This window comes from Opisthorchis viverrini, assembly GCF_000715545.1.
Source record: "Opisthorchis viverrini unplaced genomic scaffold opera_v5_41, whole genome shotgun sequence".
In the NCBI taxonomy this organism is placed as follows: domain Eukaryota; kingdom Metazoa; phylum Platyhelminthes; class Trematoda; order Opisthorchiida; family Opisthorchiidae; genus Opisthorchis; species Opisthorchis viverrini.
The window spans coordinates 931062-958113 of NW_008751697.1; the positions used below are offsets into that span (position 1 = coordinate 931062).

The 27052-nt window shown below is 42.6% G+C and overlaps 1 protein-coding gene across 1 annotated transcript in view; it reads left to right on the plus strand.

Annotated features, from left to right (window-relative positions):
• T265_03029 (hypothetical protein) overlaps positions 1–27052 on the plus strand; it is a gene marked incomplete at both ends in the record, with an annotated part of 48654 nt that overhangs the window by 1264 nt on the left and 20338 nt on the right. The window contains one exon of the mRNA XM_009167418.1: positions 23844–23948. Coding sequence (XP_009165682.1) covers positions 23946–23948 — 3 coding nt within the window. The remainder of the gene's footprint in view (positions 1–23843; positions 23949–27052) is intronic.

Below are 27052 nucleotides of genomic sequence, written 5' to 3' on the forward strand. Positions count from 1 at the left end.
TGTAGCTCCTACAACAGAATTTGAACGCCACAAAAATACACAGGCTGGATTTTTAGAACGGCCAACCATTATGAAATGTTTGCTTCCATATATCCAACGAAAAATTGTGAGCAAGGTAACTGACAGACGAAGGATGTAGTCAAATCCTTTCGGATGCTCCAAACCTGCGGAGCGTTGAGTGAACACTGACTAGTATGCTCAAAAAGTGAGAGGGAAGCGTCAAAAATAACAATTGGCTGGTTTCATAGGGCGTAATGTATTCATTCCAAGGTGGATTCAGTGACGGACAGTTATGTATGGGTGTCATAATGGATATCCTTTCGGCAGGATACATGACAATTGTAAAATTGAGGATTGGGGTTTATATTATGCACAGATGCTGCTAGATTGTTCTGAAGTATATGCTATAAGAGCGAGGCCTTTAGTCTAATAATAGATATAGTGTACCGTCAATATGATAAGCTTTGGGATACCTTTATTTTTTAGCGGTATTGCTATCCGTATTCATTTTCATGGTCGTGATGGTTCATCAAAGCCCGAGTAACACGAATCTAGAATGAGTACATACACTAGACAAATGCATGCACGCTGTCAAAGTCAACGCGACAGATTCCAACTTTTTGCTTGTATCCCGAGGCACGTATAAATGACAGAACTCAGGCATTTATCAGAATATCCAAATTTAGAATAAGTGAAGAATACAAAAATGCCGAGGTACTGAGAAGCCAACAAGAAGGCATTTAGGTTTATGCGCACCGGCGCCGCACGCTGAACACGATGCATAGTTCCAGTTTCTGCGTGCAAAACCCCCATAGTTCCTCGAAGGTCAACTTCTCGAACATGAAGTTAGATGTGACGAAGTGTATTGGAGGAGGTTACAATCGACGATGGTAGAACGCATTTACTGGAATGATCGAGTTAATGAGATGACGTACATAAAAGATTTTTCCGATACTATAGGGTTACTTTGACGCAGGGATCATCATGAATAGCACGGAAGTTGTTAAGAGCCGGTAAAGTTGAACTTTGACATGACAAAAGTTTGATGGAACGAAGCAGTTATGACAGATCGTTAGCGCTAATCTTTAGTGGTTTGCGAACAGCGTACGGAGAGGAGTTGGCCCTGCCTAATACAACGGTGCCTAAACCCAGCACGAAAGTGTGAGAGCAGTCCCCTTATGATATTTAAACAACAAGTCGCGGATGACCGAATTCATGGAGATTTGTTTGGAGTACATGTCTTCGCAATAAATGTGGTCATGACTCGGAGCATCAGAGAAGGTTCTTTATATACCAGTCAACAAAGGAGCAAGTCTTCGAGATAAAGGAGTTGGGTATCCTCTCCGAAAGTGGCCTAAACCATGGGGGATATGTTAGAAACTTCGAAGGTGGTGCTTGTTACAGAGTGTGTTTGTCTAGTTGCACACAAGCAGACATTTAGGATAACTGTAACATTGCGGATGATAGAAAGTGTCATTAAAACCCGCTGAACAGAGGTGTTGTTACACACAGCACTACACACAGGACACAATGTGGAGCTGATGCAACCAGGTTCAAAAAGGACACGTTCGCCAAAAGCTCACGATTTCTTCCTCAACTTAAGAAAGGAGCTTTACCAAGTTAATCGTACTTTATCAATGAAAGAACTTCACAGCGTAGGAGCGAGAGGACTAGCGCCTAATTGCTGGAATACCTCCATCTCCTGGAAGTTTTGGGGGATCAAACTGGGCGGGGTGTTGTCCTGACAAAAAAATACAACGGATGATGCTATACTAGGTGTCATCCTTAGTCCTTTTGGCTCTCAGTTTCTTGGCAGAAGGATATGAAAGATATTACGGGAGGTTTAGAGGCTATCGGTGCTACTCGCCTTCTAGGATGGAGAACGCGTGATCCCTACCGCGTCTGGTTGGAGAAGCTGCAAAATATGGCTACCAACCGACGTCAGCGGCAATCATGTTGACAGTTTCTATTCAGATTGTCTGAATGCGTGTCAGGAGGTGTGGGCACCTCGGCACGATTGTAGTAAGCCATCACTAAGTCCCTTTCCCGTCTACCTTTATTCTTTTCTTCACAATAAGGCTTTTAAGTAAATCATGGTTACACGGCAGGGCAGCATTGGTGTTGAACGCTGATGTCATGCTGTCGATGCTGATGATACGTCAGTCATTCGAAGCCGTTTTTCCCGCTGTGGTTTACTGTTAATTAGTGAGATTGACGATGGACAGAGAACTTCGCTTGGCTCAACGTTTCCCGAACCTACACTTGGTTTAGTACGGTAGAACATGAGTTTCTATGTAGCACAATGGAATAACTTATCAGGTCTCCTTCGCGCGGATCTGTAATAAGTTTAATCTCACTACTGATAAATCGGATGAGAATTATGATATGACACAGTCACAAAAAGACTAGATCTTACAGTGGTGTGATGGTTTGCGCACCTCAGTTATCCATTGAACTATACTGGAGAGTGTCTCGCGACACTCACAGAGTCTCTCATACCAGGTTGGTCAATGGTTAGAGGTCTGAAGAACACAGTCTCCTGGCCCTCCAGGTGGGGGGTTGGAACATGTGGCGACTTGTTCCGTAGAAATGATAATGCATTGGCACTTCCCGCCAAACACCGCTGCCCTGCGGTTAGGCTTTTGAGCCAAAGGCTTTGGTCGAGGACCCTAATCGTCCTCCTGTCTGGGTGTGGGCGCCATGGCAGTATCCCAGCCCACGTACAACCATGAACTGCACATACACAAGTACGGTAGTGAAGCATCAGTGTTGAACACTGATGTCATGCTACCGATGATGATGATGATGATATGGTATGACAATTACTGGGGTATGTCCATAGTTGGAAATAATTCTGTGTCATTTCGGGATTTTTACCCAAGAAAGATCTTTATTTTCACATGGCGGTGAAGTTTCCCAATACTGATGCATTGATTTCAGTGGACAGAGGTGCACAGCTGTCGTCAGGGACTGAAGGCATCCAGCCTTTGCAAAGCCTTTCGCAGGGTAGCTCAGATTTTTCCTTGTAATAATGAGGTGCGCGTGAAACATGCAGCCTTCTATCTAATACATTTTATCACATCCTCGGCCCAGATGTTGCTTCTTCAACATATCATTTCGTTCACTGTTTCTTGTGTGTACTAGGGTGCCGTTTATGTTAGACTCGATTAAAAACGAGGATCCTAAACATTCTCGTCCAACTTTGCTTGAGGTGCTTAATTGCTGGTCCTCTGAGGCTTCCTATAAAGAAGGATGTCCCATTGCGCACGGTTGGATACTGATTGAGGAAATCGTGTTTATTGATACAGATGCACATCCTATCCTGTGTTAGCGTTTAATTTACCCTATCCGGCTTGAGAATCCCAGTAATTTTTTATAGCCTTGGAACTCTAGTCTTTATCGTTTGGAAGAACCGAAGGATATTCTTGGTGACAGTTTAACTTCCATCTTCGGCGCAAGGAAAACCCCCACTATTCGTAAAATGGCTTCAAATGGATGCTACCAAATAGAGTAATTCATCTACATATCAGGGCTTGGAATAATGATAGTATATTTTATTTTTCATGGGTAATGGAATCGCAGTTTGAAACAAATAGGCCAAGGCCGGTCTGTGTACAACTAGCAGCGCTTTCACCAAGAGGTGCGAGCGTTGTGGGATTCTACCAGGTTTGATGGCTTTGCAGTACATCTGTTTGTGTTACTTGCGCTCTTGTGGAATTCCCGCAGTCCGTCAAAAAGGGAAGAGATGCTAACAAATATAAACCGAAGGTGGGGCCTTAATTAGTGTTCCAGCGTGTTTTCCGGCACTCGCATCATTAAATCTGATTACAATGTTTTACGTCAGTGTTAAGTTAAGTGAGGGAAGCGTTGTCCGGCGTTTCAACAGAAACTTTCAGAAACTGCTAGTTCGTAGGAAATTTATGGTTTTCAGCATGTAAATGAAACAGAAAGTGAGGGAGCGTTGTCCGGCGTTTCAACAGAAACTTTCAGAAACTGCTAGTTCGTAGGAAATTTATGGTTTTCAGCATGTAAATGAAACAGATGTTCGCCACTTTAAACTTCGATCGGCTTCAGAGGTGACTGCGTCTAGTCTGCCAGTCTCAGCATTCACACCAACCGGAATCACAGGGCCCATTTTCGTTCTTCACGAGCGAACTTGTTGACTTGATGGTGCACTTATTTTTCCACTACCTCAAGGTAGTGAGTGAGCATGAACGCCAAATAGACATTTGTGTCTCCGATTTGTGCCTCCTGATTTGAACGCACCGCTGAGACTGGTGTTGCAAAGTCCTAACCAACTGAAATTCAGAATAAATGCACAGCTTCAACAACCATAGTTGTTTCAATGCTAAACCCGTCTTACCGGCATATCTCATCTCAGTTAAGTTCAAGTGGTAAATGTGATTGCGAACATTGGTTGGTGGATGAATGAAACTACTGCGTGAGGACTTTGAAACAGCGTCTCGCAAAGGCTATGTACAAACATTATGGACCAGTGCAACTTGCCGATAAGTTACGCTAATGCCTCTCACGTTAAAACGTCCACCTTATTTAATGGTACGCTTGAAATTCCCTTTGGGGCTTAACGACATATCGGTAAGGCAGAACTTCTGATAGGGACGGCCTGTGTTTGACGAAGGTGGCACTTTTTGGGAAATGTACTTAACATGGGAAGCAAAAAATATCTCTGAGTAACCCAAACGGATGGTGCACAAGCAGAGTTCACACTGGTAAATAAGATGACCGTTTGAACTCGGAAAATTGAGGTTGAGGATAAGAAGGTATAGTAAATTCTCATTCTGTGTAGGTTCATACAGTGATATGAATGAAAACTTTGAATTGAGCTAATTCGTTGGGAACGACTGGTTTTTGCGTCCTTTTCCAGAACATTAGATGGGGGTGTTTGCCAAATTGCCTGATTATTTGGTCTCGTCACTGCCACCAAACCCAGAATCCATGCACTGAAGATTCCCTCGCGGCAAAGCCGTCTTTATTAGTGAATTCATTTCTATTGCAAGCGAATTTTTCGAAGAAGAAACTCCAATTATTGCTTGACTGATTTGATGACACCTGAATCTATGAAAACATACGACTCAAAACCACCACAGTTGATAAAACGTGGAAGACCTGATCTTATGCAGCACCTTTATTTGAATCCGGTAAGTCCGGTAATGAGATGTGTACAGTTGGTCGGTAGCACGTAGTAAAAGCGGTCAGTAGATTCTTTGCTGATGGTACTAGCAGTTCCCTGTTTCAACACTAACACATCATCAGGCCTAGGAGAGAGGAGCATGAGTTAAATCAGCTCTGTCTATAAAAGGTATTTAGGGTCTAGCTATTACTTGACGCCAGCATTGGAAGGTTAGCGAATACATGGAAGATAGTTCAGCCTCACTGCATGTCACTGTGGTTTCGGTAGCTGCAAAAGGCTCAAAAGACACGTGGTTACTCGTAAGGTTGTATTTAGTTCACATGCGATTAAACTATACTTATCACTATAGATGTAGCATCCCACGGTACAACTAAATTAAGTCAGCAAGTTGACCGGAAACATGCATCGCATACAGTTGTTGATCTTTCGAATATTCGTGCATAACTGTCAAGAAGTGGGAACAACTAACAGTAATATTAGGCTGGTAATGTTGCGTTATGCTCTTGCGGCCAAATATCATAAGGATGGAAAAGCTGTAAAAGGAATACTTGTGATTTTGGAGTACCGCCACGTCAGGGGGTCACTGCCTTACCATCTTTCTGTCATCAACGAAAAACCTGAAGTAGTCAGTGTTCTAATGTACAATACTTTTCATTCACTTTTATCTGGCCTGTTAGCTTCTTGGCTGGTCGCATCTTGAGATGTACAACGCTATAAATCTCACTTCGAGTACACCTTTTCTCTTTTAGAAGATTCACTGCGTAAATGCACCTGTTTGAGTTTATAAGGATCTCTTTATTTCGTTAGCGTGGCATCTTTTGCAGGTAAGATGGCGTCGTTTCGTGTCCTTCAAACTGCGTTAGGGACCTTTGTTGAGTGTTGAGCCCCAGAGACAATGCACTTCTGTTTATAAGACGTGTGTAGTCTGAGTACTCATGCCTGACAAAGGTACATAGGGGATGATTTCTGACCTTAATGCGAGAGGATCTCTGAAGTAAACTCAAATCCGCCGCCCCTTACTTACTGGCGATTGTTACCGCGGTCGCTACCCCACCTCACATATGTGTATTTGGGTTCCAGGTTTACTCGTTAAGCTTTTACACAATGGACGATAAGTTGATGTCTGTCAGTTCTGTTGGTAGGACACTAGGGTGACTTCTACTATAGGCCGAAAATTGGTGCCCTCCGAATACCGACGGAACATTGATTTCGAAATCACGAAGGGGTTAATTTAGTTTGTAGAACGAAAAGACAGGAGAAGAACAAACCACTTTTAATTGTAACAGTATGTACAAATCGCTGCATAAGTGTTAAAAAAGTCCTCAAAAACCCAGCCATAGCTTTGTTGAACATTCGGTCAAATTGCATAGCTATGGCTTGATAGTTATTAGGTAAATGATGGCTAGTTAAGTCCAGCTGTTAACGACTGGTCAGACTGATTCAGCAGCCAGTTAGGATGAAAGGCACGTTTTAGAAAAATTATTTGATTTTTCCAAAAGCCTCTGATACCCTTAGTTCCTCAGTGTCCGCTTGGTAATAACTCAGGTGTGTTCATGGCACTGCGCAACAGGATTTCCAATCGATAGGGAGCTTGTAGCATTGCAGTCAAAACACACAGATTCAGTTCATTACCTGCTGACTACAGAGAGCAACAGTACTACTAAAAATCTATCATTTTCATAAAGTGAGGGATTCTTCTGGATGCTAAACAACCGTGGTAGCTATGCTCTGTAGCAAAACCGTAATTTTGGCACTCCGGAAGCATTTGCAACAGAGTATTCATTGTGCTTCTGGATTCTAGTGCATAGTTTCAGCCGACTGTTAAGTAGAGCAGGTAAGGTTTAGCCAAACGATTGTGCCAATGGTCAGATTAAGAGTGAAAAATTTCGAACGACAAAGTGATGCTGCGTTTACACTTTCTTTCAAACAACTTATGGGACATCACTGTCCGACAATACAATACACGGTGAAGACATCTTTGTATGGGTCAACTCATGTCTAACTGATGTGTTTTACCGAGATCGATAGCGATTGAGAAGACGATAACCGATTCACCAGGCAACTTCATACACCGGTGATGAAGTCTCAAACTCACCAGAGTATGGAGTAGGCCTAATTTTGCATTCACAACAGAAGTCACTTGGGTCTATTAATTTCAGCCCACACTTACCAACTGACGATGAAGTAAGTATGTGAGCTGTCATGTACACAACAGGTCGCACGATAAAGTGAAGCAAGGGTTCCCTCACTAGGGAACACATTTCCGTCCATCCTCAAATGGAGAGCGCATTTTACTTCGTAAATCTCTGGTCGGTCTCCGAACGATGACTGTATCAGGTAGCAGCGCAACTGAAACTAAGCCTAGGACAACCGTTTTCTTTCGTCAAACACGTTGACAGAATCCACTCGTTTATTCAGATGTTAGAGTTAAGATTTTTACAATGAATCAATTTAAGTAGCTGGCAAACTGAAAAAAATTCGGCTTCTGGTCGCGATCAAGAACGCACAACTTCATTGGGCTCCACTAAATGCAAATGTCTGGCTTATTGCTTCGTGTCTCGTACTACGATATAAACGCAGCACACTGTTGTTGTTCCTAGAAATCAGGACCAGTAATTTGTTCGCACTGTTGGAATCTCAACATAAAAACGTCTTTAAAAATGAAGATGGGTACTGGTCTACTCTCCAAATTTCGGTGTTGCAAGCTTTGGATCTTTCAAGTTTCACTTTGGTCACTTTTGCATGTAACTTTTTTGTGTCTGATAAAAATGCAGGTGTTATCGCATGCGTGGACGGAGCACAGCTTGTGAAACAGCATCGAAATTGACTGAGTGGATTTGGTCTGATTTGAGATTTTGTGAGACAACAGCCTAGTCACACTTGACCTGGGAAAATCTGATAGAGTACTTGCAGCAACTTGTTTATCACATGAGTATCACTCGACCCAACTATTGTAGTCTCTAGCCTAAATTGCTTGAACTTTCCGAGATGGTGCGTGTTTATTTCGCGTGTTCATCTTAAGGTGCAAGACGACTAGAGTAGTGTGTGTGTGTGTGTGTGTGTGTGGAACAAAGGACTATTTGGGTGAAGAGATTTGAGCATTCCATTGAAACAACAGAGTATGTCAACAACGAGGATATGTGGGAGGTAACAAATATCATCTTTGTCGGTGATTAGTTTTAGAGCAGTCAACCAATCGCAGGTGTGCATGACTAGCGGACATCGTGCCTAGTGGTTCCCCAATTTGTATATGTTGTCTCATAAGAAAGCGCAGAAATTCGGAATGGCTCAAGTTTCTTCATGACGTCAGGCGAAACGACCTGGTTTGTGTGCTGATTCTGATATCAGATCAGTGTTTCACTATTCAATGAGGAGAATGGAAAGTGTGAACAGACAAGCATCGGCCTTTTTCTTTTGTCTGGAGAAGTAGTAGACATCAGACGTGACCTCGAATTATTTTGTTAGATAGCTAGGAGCTGTGTATAAGTAGTGGATCCCCGCATGTCAGATGACCGGAATTCAAACCCCAGTACGGCCATTTGTATGCGTTGCTGATGAGCTTTAATAAGGGCAAAACTCTAAATGACTCCCAATTTGGTGTGAGTTCACCAGGATATGTGCGTCAGGAAGGGAGAACGACGTGACATGAATGTACCTACTACCTGTGCTGTAGACTTACAGACGCCAGCAGAAACAGCTAACCTTTGTGAACTTTCTGATGTCAGCTGCACCATCTGAGAATTTCTTAAGACTGAAGTGGTCTTCCAGAACCACCTTTAGAGTACGAACAACAACAGAAAAGGAAGCAACTCTATTGTTTGCTGCATGGCACGCTGAGTATCAATAAATGAAAACACATGTGATAGTCAGATTATAGACAGTAGTAACAACAAGCGTTTTAGTGCCTAAGTAGATTTCTGCAGTGAAACGCATGGACTAAAGTCAGATATGCTTTGAAGAAAGTGGGCGGAAATGAAAAAAAGCGAACAGAACTCAAAAGGCTCTAGAACGGTAACCTTTATGACTAATATCGAAATATAAGCATCTTAATAATTTGGAGAGAAAATGTTTAAAAGAATTCTGCAATCAGGAAGATCCGGAGGAAGAAATGAGTTGCTGAATTCAGCATATAGCACTCCAGCCAGGTTAATGTGAGTTGTTTTGATGAAACATGTTTCCATCGTTTTACTATCCTCCGTGCCACAAACTTCCACGACACGGTAGCCTTGTATCAAATGATCGTTACACTAGCCTTTGTAAAACATTTGTTTGGGCGTTAGAGCAGACCCATCATACACACTGCTGGCATTCTTCCAGCATGTTGAATTCGTGACTACTAGAGTGTTTTCTAGTGCTTTCTAGATATTTATTCCTTCACACATGAGACATTTGATCACTTAAAGTCTGTCAACGAAACGTTATACGATCTCGTGTTAGTTGGTATATCCTGCTACTAATTGATTGCTTGTTTAATTCCGAATAAACGGAGTTCCGGTTGAGAACACCCCATATTTGGGGCGCAATCAAGCTCTGGTGTGTACGCGGATGTTTACAACTTTTCACAACCAAAGCAGTTTAGTGTATTGGTCTTTTTGTTGATCTTGTTGGTGACGTCTTTTCATAACCACTCTAAAATTCTGTAGACGTGACGCTAGAAACTCTCCATATCCATTTGCGGTGTAAGGCGAAGTTCCGTCGATGAATCGGAATTCCGCTGGAAATTTAAAAGCTTAGAATTTGTGACATTTAACATGCATCATCAATTGGCCTAGTATCAAACCCTGAAATTTTGGTAGAATAGGCTCGATCGTTGTCTTATTCAACACATCGTAGTTGTGCGGTGGGAAAAGTTTATCGTTTGCTACATCTCCACCAAACGTCAATTTTCTGCACCTCGATCTAAGGGATCTAAGTGTTTTTGGAATTGTACCTCGGAGAATGGCATGCAATTTCCCCATTGTTTTAGTCCCAGTTTTTTTTATCAAGGTGCTCACTGATTTGAGTGTTTTGTTACTTACTGGGCAGAATCGCTGTTGAGCCGGGTAAAATCTGCCTTATTTGGTCTTTACCTTCACTGGCCTATTCAGAGCGACCGTCAGATTTACGAACTATCAATTTATATGTCTGTCTTTGCATCCGTCTATTTCAATAAACTTGACATAGTTCATCTGGAGCTGCACTTCTAAGCTGCTTGATTTTGGTCAGAATTTGGGAGGTACACACAGAACTATGGCTCCCTGTACAGTCCGCAGTAATCGTTATCCAAGAGATTCCTCAGTGAGACAAGGAAACTTGTGTGTGATGCGAAAACAAGGGTAACTAGTGGTCTCTTGAGTTTGCCCACTGACTTTGATTACGGTAAAAAAGGCCTGCTAGTTTGGATTTCACAACAACAACTTAGCGATGCCTCACACGTGACAGCCTATATTTTAAACACATTGGTAGAGTTTTGCATGGACGTCATCGTCGCCTCACGTGGTTCAGAACCGATGGCTGGTTTTTCAGAGTCTTACGTAGGCGAAGGTGAACGTGTTCGAACAGATCTTACACACGATAAACAACTAGCAAGTGAATTGATGTCGAAACTGTTTTTAATCGTGGCCTTCGAAAACTCACTATTCACTATGAACTGTTAAGCGTCAGTTATCAAGGTTCTTGGATGTTCCTATCTATTCGGACGGATCGATTTTTGTTATCCAACATGCCATCATTTTTCAAAATTTACGTTAAAAATCTATTTGGGTCAGAAAACATTGCATCAAATTTTGGATACATGATTGGAAAAGACCTGAACTTTGTTTGATGTCTAAACTTTTACTTATCCTCAGTGCTTTATAGACAAAACTGCTGTGGGTCATTGGTTTGCTGGATTATTGTTTCCACCGTGTTTTCCACTGTCAATAAAGAGCAAGGAATGAAGAGCGTAGGAGCCTCCATCTGTTGTTCCGTTTCTCGTATACGGTAAAATGACTAGGACCATACATCGAAAGTGCTCAGACTTGGCTCTGGCCGGGTTTCAAATTTCATTTAGCTTATGAACTTCTGACCGAAAATTTTGACTTCCGGACACATGAACTGATGGAATGCGAGCCTTGTTCACGTGTGTAGCCATTGGGTAATTCTGAAGACGATCATATAGATTTCCTGGTTCGCCCGATCGATGAATTAACAGTCTAATTCATCTTGATGGGCATAAGCCGTTCAGCGGAATCATTAAAACTATTTCTGTGTTCAGTCTACTAATCTGTGTCTGGGGAGGACACCGAAACAATACTTTGTGAAGGTTTCTGCATTTTTTTATTGATCTCATTCCGTGTATGAGCAAAACACACTTGTCGTTGCTATCTTTCTTTTGTGGGTGTAGCTCTTGTAGCGTTGTGTGCAACACAAGCACATCCTGTGTTACCTAATGCCTCACAAGACGTCTGTTTTCTGTCATTGATCCGTTTGTGGTTGGTCGTTTGTCGAGCCGTTGCTCGGTCAACCGGATATTTGAATGTGTGGCTCTAAAACATTCGGTTGTCGAAATGAGAACATCCAAAAACCAAACACCAGGAATTCGATCCAGATCAGTGTCTTGAATTTAAGTTTTACATGTTGCAACTTTATTCAACAAGCATTAGAGTGCACCCTATTTAGGAGGCCACAATCAAACAATCAACCGTTGTTCGCAAAATTCATTGACCCTCACCCAGTCTTTCTGTTGGTCTTACACTGCTGTATTAGAAAGCAAGTCCTACAGTAGAAAACCAAGGCACATTGAAGTTTTGGCGTTTATCTTCCTCTGTCTCTATGTTTGGATCATTGTCCAGGCTCTCCCTTGATGAACAATACACAGACCGACTCAGCCCTATAGATCAGGTTACTGTTGGTCCGTTTGTCAAGGCTGGCAATTTGCTTGCGGACGTTTAACCACCAATCGTGGAGACATCGTCGATGCGCATTTGGGTAGGACCCATCCAAGCGCGTATCCAGGCCACCATTATTCCGATCTATTACCCATGGTGAGACCATCCACAGCACACCTACCTAGCGACGCATTTGGTTGTTCCCATGAAAATCTCGTTATGAATCTGGGCACATTGACTTTCACCTAACAAACACTCCATTTCCATTGTAATGTAAGAAACAACGCAGAGGACATGCTGAGTTGCAGGTGTATTACTAATGGAACGACCATTTCAAACTAAAGCTGTCAGCGTTCCCGACGAACCTCTTTCTTATCACTCAAAAAACCGAAAGGTTCACTTGCTAGCAACACACTGACTGAACTTTGGATTGCGAGGAACATCTTTCAGTTGAGAACAAGTAGAACGAATTAAAGATGGTGTCAGTATTTGGGGGATAGTTGCATTTCAGTCCTTGAAATATTGAAGGCACATCTATGATCATACTGGTTTGTATGAGAATGTGAACGGAAGGGAGATACAAAGTACAGCATGGAGCTTACAGATGAAATAAGTAGGTGGAGATGGGCCACTGGCAAATTCAAATACTTGGAGTGTGTCGTAATTTCACTTTTATATTAGATTTATTGATAGCCTAGTACACGTAAGAATACAAATAAGACTTTTGAACTAGGGACTGAGCTGAGAAACTGGAAGTTGACCAGCTGCACTAATTTCAATCCAGGGTGGTTACTGTACCTTGGTCCGGTGGTCGGAATGAATTGTTTATCAATACATGTGATTTTAGCTGATACCGGTGCGTTTTGTAATGAAGATCACAGGGTTTTATCGATCCCCTCTTCTGGTCAATAGGTTAGTGAGGTCAGAAGCTGAATCTAGGCCATTGCTAGGCCTACCCTGATACGAAAGTTTACACGAAGCAAGGCCAATGACATGGTAAATGATGATAGCCTGACCTTTATATCTTTAGCTAACACACTACTCCAAGTAACCCATTTTCTTCTCTCATTTTGCGACACATCCGAATGCTCACACACAACAGGCTGTGAAGTTCTGACGATGGGAATGCTCAGTTGTGTTGCTCAGTTGAACAGCATACTGACGACAATAGCACCGCTCACCAAAACGCCAAACAGTTTCAAATTCTGCGACTCACTACAGTCAGTTGTTTTAATTGAAGCTAGCGTGAGCCCATGTGAATAGTAGTGACAGAGTTATTCTGGTGCCGTTAACTTGTTACTTGATCACATTGCTATATTAGCCGAATTCCAGTTGATGATGTGTACTTCTTCAATGAAACATAGGAAACATGACTCGTCAGCACCCTTGACCCTAATATTCTGCTTCTTTAGGCGGTGGGCGCTCCTTCTGTTCACTTGTAGATAGGTTGGAATGTCGCTTGAAAGAGCGGAAGAGAATTACATCGACTATGCAAAAAAGGTTAATTCATCACTCCACTTACTGGGCTTAGTGGCCTTGGTTTTCTAAAAGTTTTGTCGCGTTACGTTTCCAGTGATTTCTGATGATCACTTAAAGAATGTTGGTTGCGAAAAACCAGTTACACCTCACAATCCAGCAGCTGTGCTAAACTGATCAGCAATAGCAGAGAACATGTGGTCCCTCAGCCTGTTGATGAGCTCCTCCGAATCGAAATCTGTTTGTTCTTATCAGCGTATAATCCATTGTAGTAGAGGGAGTTGGAGTGCTCTTTCGGTGAATAGCTGCCAAGCCGGTTGATCAAAACCGGGTGGTCGTGATACCAATAGATTGCTGCGAGTATTCAAAACGTCGGAGGTCAATTTCATCCACTGCTCTCACTCAACACCTCACTTGCTCTTTCGCACTAAACAAAACTTGAGATTTTCTACCTTGTAAAATCCGACGAAATTTACCAGTGAGACTGGCACTTCGTTTACTTAGAGCAGCAATCAATATGTTGCCACGCTATTGTGTCATTCAGTCGGCGACAAACTCAGCTTTCACATGGTTGATAATTTAGTGATCGTCATGTGTGAGTTGAGCTGCATATTCGAGGCTTTGAAACGACCTGGATTTCGGTAAAAAATAACCGCACAGCTATCCGTGCTTTAACTCTTCACTTATGATCTGTTCGTCTGACAAAACAGAAAACGTTGAAATGCATGTCAAGTTGCTCTGATGCATACTGGAACAAGATGATCAGCCTGGAAATCACAATATGGCATGTTTTCATTGCCAGTGCTATTGCAAAACAAGCCGTCTGAAGAAAACTCGCAAGTATGGTGCTTAGCATACAAGCAGGTTTTTTTAGCTGCTGGTCTTAACGTGACAACTAATTTGATCAAACCTAAAAGTATCTGTCACTAGAAATGGAACAGTCAATGAGGTGACACACTCATTTGCACATTAATCTAGTTTCAACAGGAGACTCGATTGGATCGCAGCTGAATGTCTTGTTTACGATCGTGTTCCTCAACTGAAGGTATCGCAGAAGGACCGCCTCACGTTCCATTCGGTACGATAGTGGAGGTGTCGCTTTCTATTTTCTTGGAAGGAACTATTCATGGGGCCACTGGAAACTCTTCGACAGGAAGGCGCAGCCCCTGAGCTTCGATCAGCCTTATGTCTCACTCTGTGAGCCCCAAAGAGGGCGAAACCAGTCGTGGGCCGTCGAGAGTTTATCAGCAACCATATGAGTAATTTATTTTCAGATAGTTAATCAAGTGCTTTTTAGTCCAAAGGGCGAGAAAATCGCCACCACCTCTATTGATGCGGAAGGCTTGGAACATTTGATGACGCAACGTTTGTGTACTGGCTTGTTAACATGTGTTGCTCACAGAGCCCTACACCATTATGCTCACCGGTGGAAACTGGACAAACGTATTTTAATGGTTCCAGAATTTCGTGCTAGAAAATTATACGGCGAAGATTCCTCCCAAATACTTGAACAGTAACACCATTTTTCTTTGGAAACCGCAGCTTTACACTTCACCCATGAAGCTAGGGGTTTTTTCGTGGATCAGAATCTTCTATGTAGTTTCGGACCTTATTTTCGAGCCCGAAGGGCACAGTGTTTGAGGTCAGATGTTACATGTAGTCAGACCTGTGGCCTGGTTCGCTATGCTCATCCTCGCGAAAAAAACAATTCCTTGCTACTGTTGACACCATGCTTCAATTCTCAGTTGTGCACCATACTTCCACCGCCAGAGTGACTGATTCATTTGTTTTTTCGTATCAATAGTCACCTCGAGGATGCACCCTAACAAAGTTTTGAGAAACACACGTTGCTACAGTCAGATTGACCACCTTCCAAGTGATTATGCTTGCACTTAGTCTGATCCCGCTAGGGTCCGAGTGCAAATCACATGGATAGAACGACAAAATTCAATGGTCATCGCCATTTTGTCTATGGCATGTCCTATTGTAATTTAAATATAATGGCCTCCAAGCCCACCACACAGGCTAATTAGATGCTTCCCCTAGTGGTTTCTAACATCTGTTAACCTTTTTGATAACCCAAGCAAATCATAAACCGCGTTTACTTCGCCTAAATCGACTGATGGAGTGGAGACAGTCCAATTACCCATGAAATTGGGCATACAAGTGGCATTTTTCGACTTTCTCGGAAAACTTAGCAACTTGTATTATCTCCGTGAGAGTTCTTTTTTCTTTCGCACCGTACGGAGAACGAGTCTCTGCTTGCAAAGACACACTCCTGCGTGACTCATGACTTTCATGGATCCTGTTGTATAATCGTGGTGATCCACCTAACCCGTCCTTACTGAACACACCAAATCGGCCGTCACCCATTCAGTTACAGCTTGATGATCGCCCGAGTTTTGGCCTGGTTGTTGCTGTTTATTCGGTGACTCATGAATGTTGTGATTCTAAGGGTACTCATCTAGTAGATTTAAAGTCAGTGAACTTTACTGATGGTCAGTGTTGTGCAGAAACACTGAGACCATTCGACCTGTGCATACCAATTTGGCTTTGGTGGGGGGCTGAGCTGGAACCCAACTGGATCTATCATAAGAACATCATAAACAGGAGATTTAGCTGCTTTTCAGTTGATTCTCCCGTCAAATCCAACTTGGTGAAACAAGTCGTTGGCTGTCGAAAAGATTTCAGCAACATTACGAGTGTGTATACGACCAATACGTTTTGTCCATGTGACGCTATCACTCATATTCCCGTTATAATATTCCGTCAATTCAATTGGGCTGTTATTCATGTAGAGTAGTACGGGAGTTTCCACAAGTCTTTCTTAGACTACAAACAAGAGAAGGTTTTACGAAGAGAATAATCCAACCCCTACATTTTTCGAGCTGCAGAGCCTACTCAGCAGTCAGAGTGTAACTTATTTCCGTATGTCGCTATATAGCATCCAAGTGTGAATGATCTTAGGTATGACTGTTTGAGCAAATAAACCGTTATTCGTGTGGCTGAAAATCCGCGTGCTTGTAACCTGCAACTGCTGTAGTCTATCTCGAAGCAAGTGATCTTCAGGTTTACGGAAGCATTTTGTCTTGGAACTTGTGTGGTGGGAAGAGAAAATGAAAGCTGAAACCTATCGCTGCTTGCACAAGCCTTCTTACTCAATTATTTCAATGAATCGGGAAATTTCCGCTGTAGAAAAGCCCAGCTAAGCTAAACTCCATCGAAACCCTACTAACAACGCTGCACGAACCACATTTCCCGTATAAATGAAATGTTTCTTACCCATTGTTCCAGAAACTCACACCTGTGGCTTGTATTTGGCTGTGGAATACCACGGTTGGTCGACAACCATGCGAGCAAAACCAGTGCTGAACAGGGCCGGTTGGCTGCGCGTGTTTACTGCGCGCGTCCTTGTGATTTACACACCGGCCGTCCGTACTACGTGTATTTGGGGAAGGGCTGAGGTCAATTATCATATCACTGATCTTTGGGATATTACTGTTTTTCGTGAATAGTGCACCTCTTTCGGTCGTCAGTTATTCAGCCACCGCGTTGAATAAATGACTCACCTGTTTACTGGTTGATGTGACAGGGAGATTTTATCGAACACAGGTCTCCCGTCTGTGTTTGTCTTCACCCGAATGTATGACGTCATGGATGCCCCCAGTTTCGTGTGGGTCGAGAATTCAGATATTGTAGGATTTTTCCATCATAAGCCTGACTATGCGTTCAATCGGTTGAGTGGGGATATTCTGTAGAATTGTTAGTTTGTTGCCTACTGACATGGACAGATATCACGTTTTTATAGATATGGTGTTCAGCTGTTTGGTTAATTAGGAAAAATTCCACTCGAAAAGGTAATACCGCACGAAGCATTCCAAGCGAGAAATGAATCGAACTGTCATGAAGTGCACGCTTCTTGGGATTGAGGGGACCGTAGGCCCATGTGCTACCATAGGACTTGTTCTACCATAGTTGACTCTGGACGATATTTCTCTCATTGTTCACACTGTCGGGTAACGTATATTCACTTTTCGCCTGTGCTTATCGTGTTACGAACGCTTCCCACCAACACTGGATTGCATCGTTGCGCCCTCCTTCACGATGTGTGCACGCCACGTTCGTTAGATTCATAATGTATGATTGACTGAACCCATACAGGCTGCTGTACTGTTGGTTTTCAGTTAAGTTCTCATCATTGACGCTGAGAGTATTGAGTGCCTAAAAAAGTTCGCACGCAAATCATTTACACAGCTAATTAAACTGAATATGAGTAGCTTACTATTTTCCACTGCTTAAAGCTCAAAATACCCCTATAATCCAAGCCCATCGGAAAAGCAGTACGTTGATTGTGTGGATTGTTTTGTACACACTTTCTGCATAATCGAGGTGTGAGTGTTGGTGGAATCTAGTCAGAAACATGTATAAGAATTTTTTTGATTTGGTCCTGAGTGATCTCTCCCAAATCCCTTGGGACATTTAATACCAAATTTACCGGTAGAGTTCTGAGTCTCAGATCACAACAAGTGCTAAGGGCACTTGACAACGGTTCCGAACTAGATGATCCGAATGCAAAGTGCGTATTTTTAACCGTGATACCTCAACACAAAACTAATGAGGCCGCTACCATACTGAGTGTTTTGAGGTCTCTGTACTAGGTGTCATCTAGCTATATATGCGTGTAACAAACACCTTATATTTTATAGTACACAATAAATCCCTCGGGCAGTACCCGTGCACTGAGCCCTGTGATGAGTAATATCTGTGATAATTCTGAGTTGAAGGAAACCACAGGAAACCTGTACCAATCAAGCCATAATCTTATGGTGTGCTTTTCAGTTATTGCCATTTACAACACGAAGACATAGACAAACTTTTTCAAAGAACAGTGGTTCTTACTACAAGTTCTGAAGGTTCTCATATTCTAAAATAAGGGATTATTTTTCCGTGGTAACCTTATATGTGGGCGATCGCATTTGCTGTCAGGGGATTTCCACGCTGGTTGGGCTTCCCAGCATCCAGCGGGTGATAGAACGGCATAGATATACTCTATCAATCAAACTGTATGGTAGTGCAAGGCTTTTCGAGTGACTACGACGATATTTTCCTTAGTGTCCGCTCTGTGGGATAATTATGATCCTAAGACTACTTAATTTCTGTGCGTCACTCTTCCTGACGTCTATATCTTGACCAAACCATTGTTGTGTAATCAAGTACGTAGGTCCTAAACAGAACATTGGTTTGATCTCACTTTTTGAAAGTACATAGAAACACAGGGATGATACTTTATATAGGCTGACGTTTGTTTGCCTGGGGCTGTTAACTGTTCTGGTTTTCGGACATTCTCGGTGGTGAAACGCCAACAATAATGATCATTCTTCCAATGGTCGCGAGTGACAGCTGCAAACGTCTGCAACGTCGCTCTTGCAAAATGTTTAACATTCGGGGTTGGTTAGCTTTCTCTGGATGCTCGTATTTTTCCTGGTTAAGGCTACGGTTGGTCGACACGCAACTTGTTCTAAGCAATGCATTGTTCTTCTGACTTCGAATTCTGCATTACATTCATAACTGGATCACAAGTTCCCTGTCTGACTCAGATAGACAATGCAGTCTTTATCTTGGATGACCACTTTTCCATAATTCACAGCTACGAGTTTGTTCAAACTGAAGGGTTCATGTGCTCCAAACCAGTATTAGTATTCTGTTTCTTCATCTGCTCTATATAATCAATACCTTGGAGCGCACGCGAAGTTGCTCCTTAGGAAGGAAGTTCAGAGTGATGGTTTTCATGGGACCCAAAACCGTTACAAGCTACCCAGTTTTAACTGGCTCCAAGTGTTTTCCACAATTTTTGGAATTTTAACAAACGCATAGCGGAGAGACCGAGTTCTAACATCCAATAAAGCTGAAAGTCTTTCGAGGTGTTGTGATCTTTGCATCCGTCTACCATACACACGAAGTAGGACCTCCACTGAACATTTTTCGTTGCATACGGCTAATGATGGTTCAGCATTCAACCTCTTTTCATCCGGGTTGTGTTTCGGCACAGAACAACAGAAAAGTTAAGACATTCCAAGTCTCTCTGTAGGGGTTTTGTTACATTCACGGTCTCGTAAAGATTTCAAGGTCAGCTTCACATGTTACTTCTTACTCAAAGCGTCTGTTTCGTTGGAAGACAAAAACAATTGTCAACGAATTGTTCATCTTCACATAACTATGTGTCTACAAGAGATGCATAGCGAATTGTGTTGACTGATCAACGTGAGCTGAAGGTACATCTTGAAGGATTGTTTTGCTTGGTAGATACCGTCGTGGAAGATCACTAGGTAAATTTAGGACATTAAATTCCTCCCAGGTTGTCTATCTCTATTAGTTTATTGATCTCCCTTTCAAGCATCTGCTTGACAGGTCACTCAAAGAGAACGGACGGAAGAAGCTTCAAAATTTAGATGGAATTTGACGTATCTATGTTTGACCCTAAAATTGGTACGAAGAACGACAGATAATGTCACTTGAAAATACCTAGCATATCAGTTTCTGCGACGATCAAGGTTACAGTTTAGATGTGACTGCTTTCAATTTAAGTATGTTCATCATTCGACGGCGATTGTGTTCGGTGCCTGAGTGGCACACGCATCTGATCAGGCCTAGTTTCATGTGCTTAGTCTCAAAACTACTCGTGTTCTTACTTTCTGAAACTTCACGTCTGTAGCGTCTTAAGATTCGTGTCCTCAGATGGAGCAGCGCACTGTGATTGCATACTAAAAACACTGTTCAAACGTAGTTCAAAGCGGATAATGATAAAATGGTGTATCTCATTACCAGTCTATGTCGATGGTGTGCAACGGACTGTCCTCCAGGGTGTTTTCTCCATTTTAATATTTCGGGGGTTGCACACAGTTACGATGCGTTATGAAGCGCCTTCTCATTAGGTCGTCCGTATTTACGACTGCACATAAATCGTACAGTAAGTTGGAGAAAACCATCAGTTGCTTTACACTTCCGTAGGCCAGCTTATACTAGGGAAGATTCCACCCTGACGTGACACTCTGGTTCGAGTGTTATACTGGATGATATTACGTTTCTCAGTGTATAGTCATTCCAAGAAGGATTAGCGTGGCAAGTAGACGGTATTCAGCAAGCGCTAGGTACTGCGTGCTTTCGTACTAGGAGATGGCCTGACGAGAACTTCGTTCTATTCTCCGCGAAATGAGAATGAAAGCAGTAGGTTTTTGTCAGGAACTCAGCAAATTTAACTGATAATAGCAACAAAACCAACACCTTTCGAGCAAAGAGGAGCTATAACGGTTTGACTAATCTCATAGCAGCCTACTGTGACTGCCGGAAACTATCCATTGCGCTATCCATTGGACTATCCATTACACTGCCTATGGTAGGCTTAATACGCTCAGCCCCATGGATGTGTCACAACTCGTTTACTAGTGTATCAGCGGTATCAACCAAATCGTCATGGACAATATAACATCAACGTTTACAATTCAGCAAGCCTCACTTTCTGATACAGTTCGGTAATTTTGCCTCATTGATTGCGTAAGTTAGACAGGATTTCGAGTCAAGTAGAGCCCTAACTGTAAGGAAACTGAAATAGGAGAAAGTTAACGACGAAAACAAGCGTACGTTTTTCACGCTTCCTTCTCCACGTGGAGTGTCGTTAGGATTATGTTATACTCACTAAGATGAAGCTGTCGTTAGGTGACCACGTCGGCCGGATTGTATAGGTGAGTGCTATGCAGTTACATCGCGGAGGTAGTCAACACGCACACGCGTATTGTGAGCGCGTCCGTTCAAGCGGCCTGGGTGCACATGAATGAGCTCAGATGATGCCAAGTGTTGCATGGGCTTCATGAAACCGTCTTGGTCACATGACCGTAAACATCCAGTAGCTGTTGATTAGCGTAACTGCTTACAGAGGTCAGTGTTTCGAAATATGACTTCAATTGTGGAGTTAGAATTAGCCACGATAATTTAAGAAGACGAACTGGCTATAACTGTACTGGTAACACCCATTACGGTTGTCAGAGAAAGACGGTTATCATGTTTTCTTTTCCCGCAAGTGCCTTGCCCCTAATCCTATGTGTTATCCTATGCCGCAGTAAGTGGAGGACAGGGGACCATTCCTCGAGTTGTTGGGTCGTTTAGTAGTCATCAATCACGGTTTAAAACAGGTATGAGGATTGGTACGGTGATGATGTTGCCAGTGACGGACGAGGGCACAAGAATTTATCACCATATCTCCATTACCAAAATTGTTCTTTTGTGGAACAGCATATAAACAACGAATCCCTCGTCGGACAGATTAGCTTTGTGTATTGACCATTTTGCTCACTGCCTTGGAGAAAAACACACTTACCTAGCGAGGAGGCAGCTAACCAAGGAACCATCTGAACGCCCTTTTAGAACACATATTTAGAAAGGACACTGGAGGGTAGGAAACTCGAAATGCTGAGATGTTTTATGCTGCACGGTGGAAGTTCCGAGCTGTCATTATTTCATTTGCTCTCATTAGTCACGGATGCAAAAAATCCAACATTCGTATGATAGGTGTCAAGCAGCAGTTAGTTATTGATTTAGAAGGTAGATAAGTCCAAAGTATACAGAATCTTGTCAGCAATGCTTTCCTTACGCACACGGCTAACCGCTTTCTTATTGTTATGGCTCTGATCATTAACAGAATGGTTGGTATGAATTTTGTGTGAACCGTGTGGGCTACTCAAATACTTGTTTCAATTATATGTGGAGAAATCGTGTCGGTGTGCTCTGTCGTTTTGCTTGTGGTTGTGTCTTGTAGGCTCGTAACGAACTTCTTGGAAGATGTCCGTCCGTTATACCAGTTCAGGTGTAGCTAGAACTAAGCTCAGCCGATAAGTGGCGTGAGGCAGGTAAAATGGATGAACTAGGACAATCGGTATGTAGTGCGATGATCTCAGGAGCCGAGATGCGACAAAGTCGTGCCTCTTCGAATGAGTAACTGGCTCAGTCGATTTGTGTGGTTTTGCGGCCTTACCATGTATGCGGATGACTTTTTCAAGGCAACCACTTATTATCAAAGTTTGTCTAAGGGATGTATTTCTCCCGGTCTGTTGTGAATGTTTCTATCTCTGTGGAGAAGTCAACGGGTTTAGGGCATTAATTGGCTACTCTATACAGTCTTACGCCTAATATTTACAATGGGACGTAGCTTAATTAAAAAATCAGGGAAATGTAAGTGGTTGTTGGATTCACATCTCTAAGACTCAGTGAGGTTGGATTACTTGATGTTGAAGTAGGATCAAACACTGAAATTCGAAACACAGTTTACAGAACTTTTAGAGAAGACAGTTCAAACAATAACATTGGAGACCTATGCATCTTAGAAAAAGTTAGCTGGAGTTTAAACCATAGTGACACCTTCGATTCGTCTATTAAATACTGGCTTCAAAGTCAAAGCTAGTATTTCCTGTAACTAGTGAAATATTTTGAAATAGTCAGACATTACGGATACGTAATCGGGTACAAACTTGTCAGTGAAAACGGCAGGAACGAAATCGGTGGGCAGAGGCAGAGGTTTCTTTTACGGACGTTCCGAGCAGTAGCGATGAGGAATGTTAGCCTTGGTCAAAGCTAGCGTTCTACGGACTCACTGACCTCATGTTTTTGTCAAGGACACTTGATCTGAACATTATTCCAGATATGCCAGATCATTGCTTGTTAACCCCAGGTGACTTATGCTAAGCGTCACTTCTTTGTCAATATTTTGACCTCTGTTGTTAATTCTTAGCCTAAATGTACTCAGTTATACTTTGATCGATTAGGTCTTTTCTCTGTATGTTTGATCCGGTCTGATGGAAGCATAGCAAAGCATACAGTGTGCATATTTTAGTACTGATGATGGTGGTGGCTCGCATATTATCTGGAAGCATTAGTTTTTTTCTGAAAGAAGTCCACAGAAACCCGATTAGTTCATTGTCGATGGTGTTCAGTCGGATGCTCGAACTGGCTGATCGCAGGTCATGAAACAAGGACCATGATCACTTACATGGAAACTTCAAACAAATTGAGTGCTGACGGAGGATAGGAGGTCGGGCAGGATACGATTTTGCGGACTAACGCTCGTCAAACGGGTAGAACACCCCAGAGGTGAATCATGCTGTATATGCTTGGACTCTGAGTGGATCGGTCGCGCCACTGAATAATCAGTTAGCAGCTGACACCTACGGTCGTCATTAGTAAGCCCCTTTGTGTGTGTAATTGGTTGCGCAATTTATACCATTAACAGAATATGATGTGTTCGGCTGTCTTTTTTTTGATCGGCTGAACGTAAGATTTACACTCTTCGTAAACATTTCTTTTTTGATATTCCAACTCAGCTTGCTAGAACCTTCGCCAGCAAATCCAAATTAGTCGAAAAAGCGAAAGATGGACAGGAAGGTTCGCTACAGCATTCTTTCGGCAATGTCCTGAAGGATAAGATGGTGAGTCTACGCCACTGTTTTTTTTCTCGTTCTCGTTTTGTGTTGTTTTTCAACGTAGCATGTGGTGTCCATTGCATCAATGCGTGTGCCGTGACGATGGCCATTGTTCCTAAGTCTATTATGCTGCTTTGTTGTCATGACTACCTTGTGCCTCTGCAGTTCAAACATGTGCGTGTGGTAGTAGCCTTGGTAACAACCGGTCAGGTTATCTTCATTTCCCCCCGTGTAACAGGACTAAAAACAAATTGAACGGAATTGCTGGGGTAGAGCGAATTCTCTCTTCCCTTCCTTCCTTAAAGGAAATCTGTTGATTCAGTACAGCGTATTGAACATGCCTGCTGAGTTTCCCTATACAATCGTATCTGTTTCGAAGTGTGCGTATTTTTACTGGTACACCAAACCTAGATTGCTACGTGAAATAGCCTAGTGAGATAAACGTGCAATTTACGGTGAACTTGTCTCCATTAGAGTCCAGTACGTTAGCACAGGATGCGCTAGAACAACTAACAGAGTCTTTCAAGGTAAACGATATTTCTGGATCTGTGGACTGTGTTTAACTTCGGTTCTCTGTTCACTCTCTCATTGAACTAGTCCTATAATGCTTAGTTTTTTGTGTACATGGATGGGGAATTAAAGCCCTAGTTATGTCGGAGCACCATGTCCCGTTCACACCCAACCAAGTATTCAACGTTTGCTTGTTACAGTTCACCAAATTAAACTCGGTCTGATTTCGGGTAGCTGAGATTTTACTACATCTTTCTCCTATCACTGCGGTGGCAAATTTTGTGCCCGACCTGAAGGAAAGTCACATATCGTCGTTACTTATCGCAGATTATAGACAGTTTCCTATGTGCGTCGTATCTGTTCACTCTTCCCGAATCTTCAGTGGCTCTGCGCGTGACACAAGGTCTTCTACACTCCTTACATAATTATCACCATCATCGTCATTGACAACGTTATGAAAAGACAACTGTGATGGTTCTCTGCCGTACGACCGTGTCAATCTATTTAGATAAAGTCTTTTCATTGAATCAAGAAGAAATAGGACAGGGAGAGGGAACTTGGACTAGCCTACAACAACTGTTCGAGGTACATCCAAAACTCAGTCTAACGACCCGGATAGAAACCCCCCAGCCGGCTAGTCGTCATATCATTCACCACGTGGACTCCATCCTGGAAGGCGGACAAAACCAACAATACATGAACTTTTCGTGATATCCTTCATTATCTTCTATCGTATCATATTCTGTCCATCTCTGGGTTCCCTTCACTCAGAATTAGGCTGGTAAAACGGAACTTGTTTCAGGAGGCGATAACTCAGCCGAAGATCTGTCTCCCGATCTCCTCATTTGTTGGTTCCAGCCGATTACAGATACGGTCGAGACAGTGGTGATTAAAGACCTGAAGATATCTGATCCGATGCCCGTACTGGTCAGGCCTCGCGGCCATAGAGCAATGCACCCCGCACTCTGGTATGATAAATGCTTCCTCATTTTGAAGCCATAAGTGGCGCTCATTGCCAAACGCAACTCTGGCCTTTGAGATTCATCCACTGACTTTTCTCTTACATCACTGTGATAGCCAGTGCAACGTCTGAGGTACATGTAGTGTTTTACAGCCACCAGTGTCACCCCTTTGAATTCTTAAAGGTATGCTCAACGTCTGCGTGTCTCATAAAAGCAATTACACTTTGTGGGTGTTTAACACTGATGCTGATGGCGGTGACACTGACAGGGTATCGCATAGCATCACACATTCCATGATGCGTGCCTTAGCTTTTTCCTGCATTCAAATCCAAAATTAAAACATTCCTCGGTTTCCACAGATTTTATTCAGTGAGTGACGAATGCAAATTCGAATAAATCAAAGTGGATATCGAGAGTTCAGTTGGTTCGTTCTGATTTATCTCGAAGCTAAAATGTAGTACAGTTACTTTGACCTTATTCATGAGTTTATGGATTTAAGTGGAACACGATGAAGCACACCGATAGATACTTCATCGCAGGAGATTATCTTATGAACAGCTTACAATTTGTTGTCTAATCGATCACACACCGGAGCAGTCCATCAGTGAGTTAACGCTTGTATGTCTTTGTTTTCGTATTCAAACTTTGGTTGAGCGTTCGACCCCACGATGACAAGGAAACCGTTTCACTTAGGTCAGTTACGTGCTTTACATTCAGCACCGTTGCTTGCTGTGTGTGTGTGTGCTAAATCCTGAATTCGGATCGGTCAACTACTACGGTAGTGCGGTATCTGTGTAAAGTTTAACAATACACAGACTGATGCTACACTGGGTAAATATTTTGATTGGCTCGCCTGTTTCGCCCTACAAACCAGCCAGATTTTACGCTCCACAGTGTTTTGCTCACTCTGCAAAACTCTGCAGACAGTCTGAACGAGTTACCATGTCGCTTGTTAACGCTGAAAAAGAGACCACAAAAAAGTCCTAGGTACTACACAAACAAAATACCACTCTAACTACGGGTCTAAACAAAAAGTGGTCGGTACACAAACGTCAGTCGTGTGATCTGTGCATCTGGTTGCACAGTCTTTGTATCGGCTGACCTTAGAAACCGACGGAAATAGTATGCAAAGTACAAGAAGTTTCAAATTCTTTTGATTCCTAATGATCTCCTGCACAAGACTTTTGTCGTACAAAGAGTACAAATTTATCGATTGCAGAACTGACCAAACGCTGATGATGGTCTTGCATTTGTTGTATTAAACAAGTAGGTTTATCGCTTATATGATAAACTGCTTCAGCTTGCTGGTACATCGTATTTGTAGGTGTAAGTAAGCTCTAGTTTCGTCATCCATTACTCTACGCTCCTTACAAATGAAGCCATGAACGCAACAATTTTTTTAAAAAAAGTAGGTGGCTTGTATTCTGCGGAGCCTGATGTATCCTTGGTTGATCGCTGGACCGCCAATAAGACTAAAACATTCTGCGGTATTTTCGTGTAATTTGCCTACTGCTCCAGCAGATGGTGTATTTGCTGTTTAGTTGGTGCACATCTATCCATGCGCAGCCGATGTTGCTTGTGAGCGAATCATTTACTCTGAGACAGTTGTGGGTAGGCTGGACTGCTCAGCCTCATTAC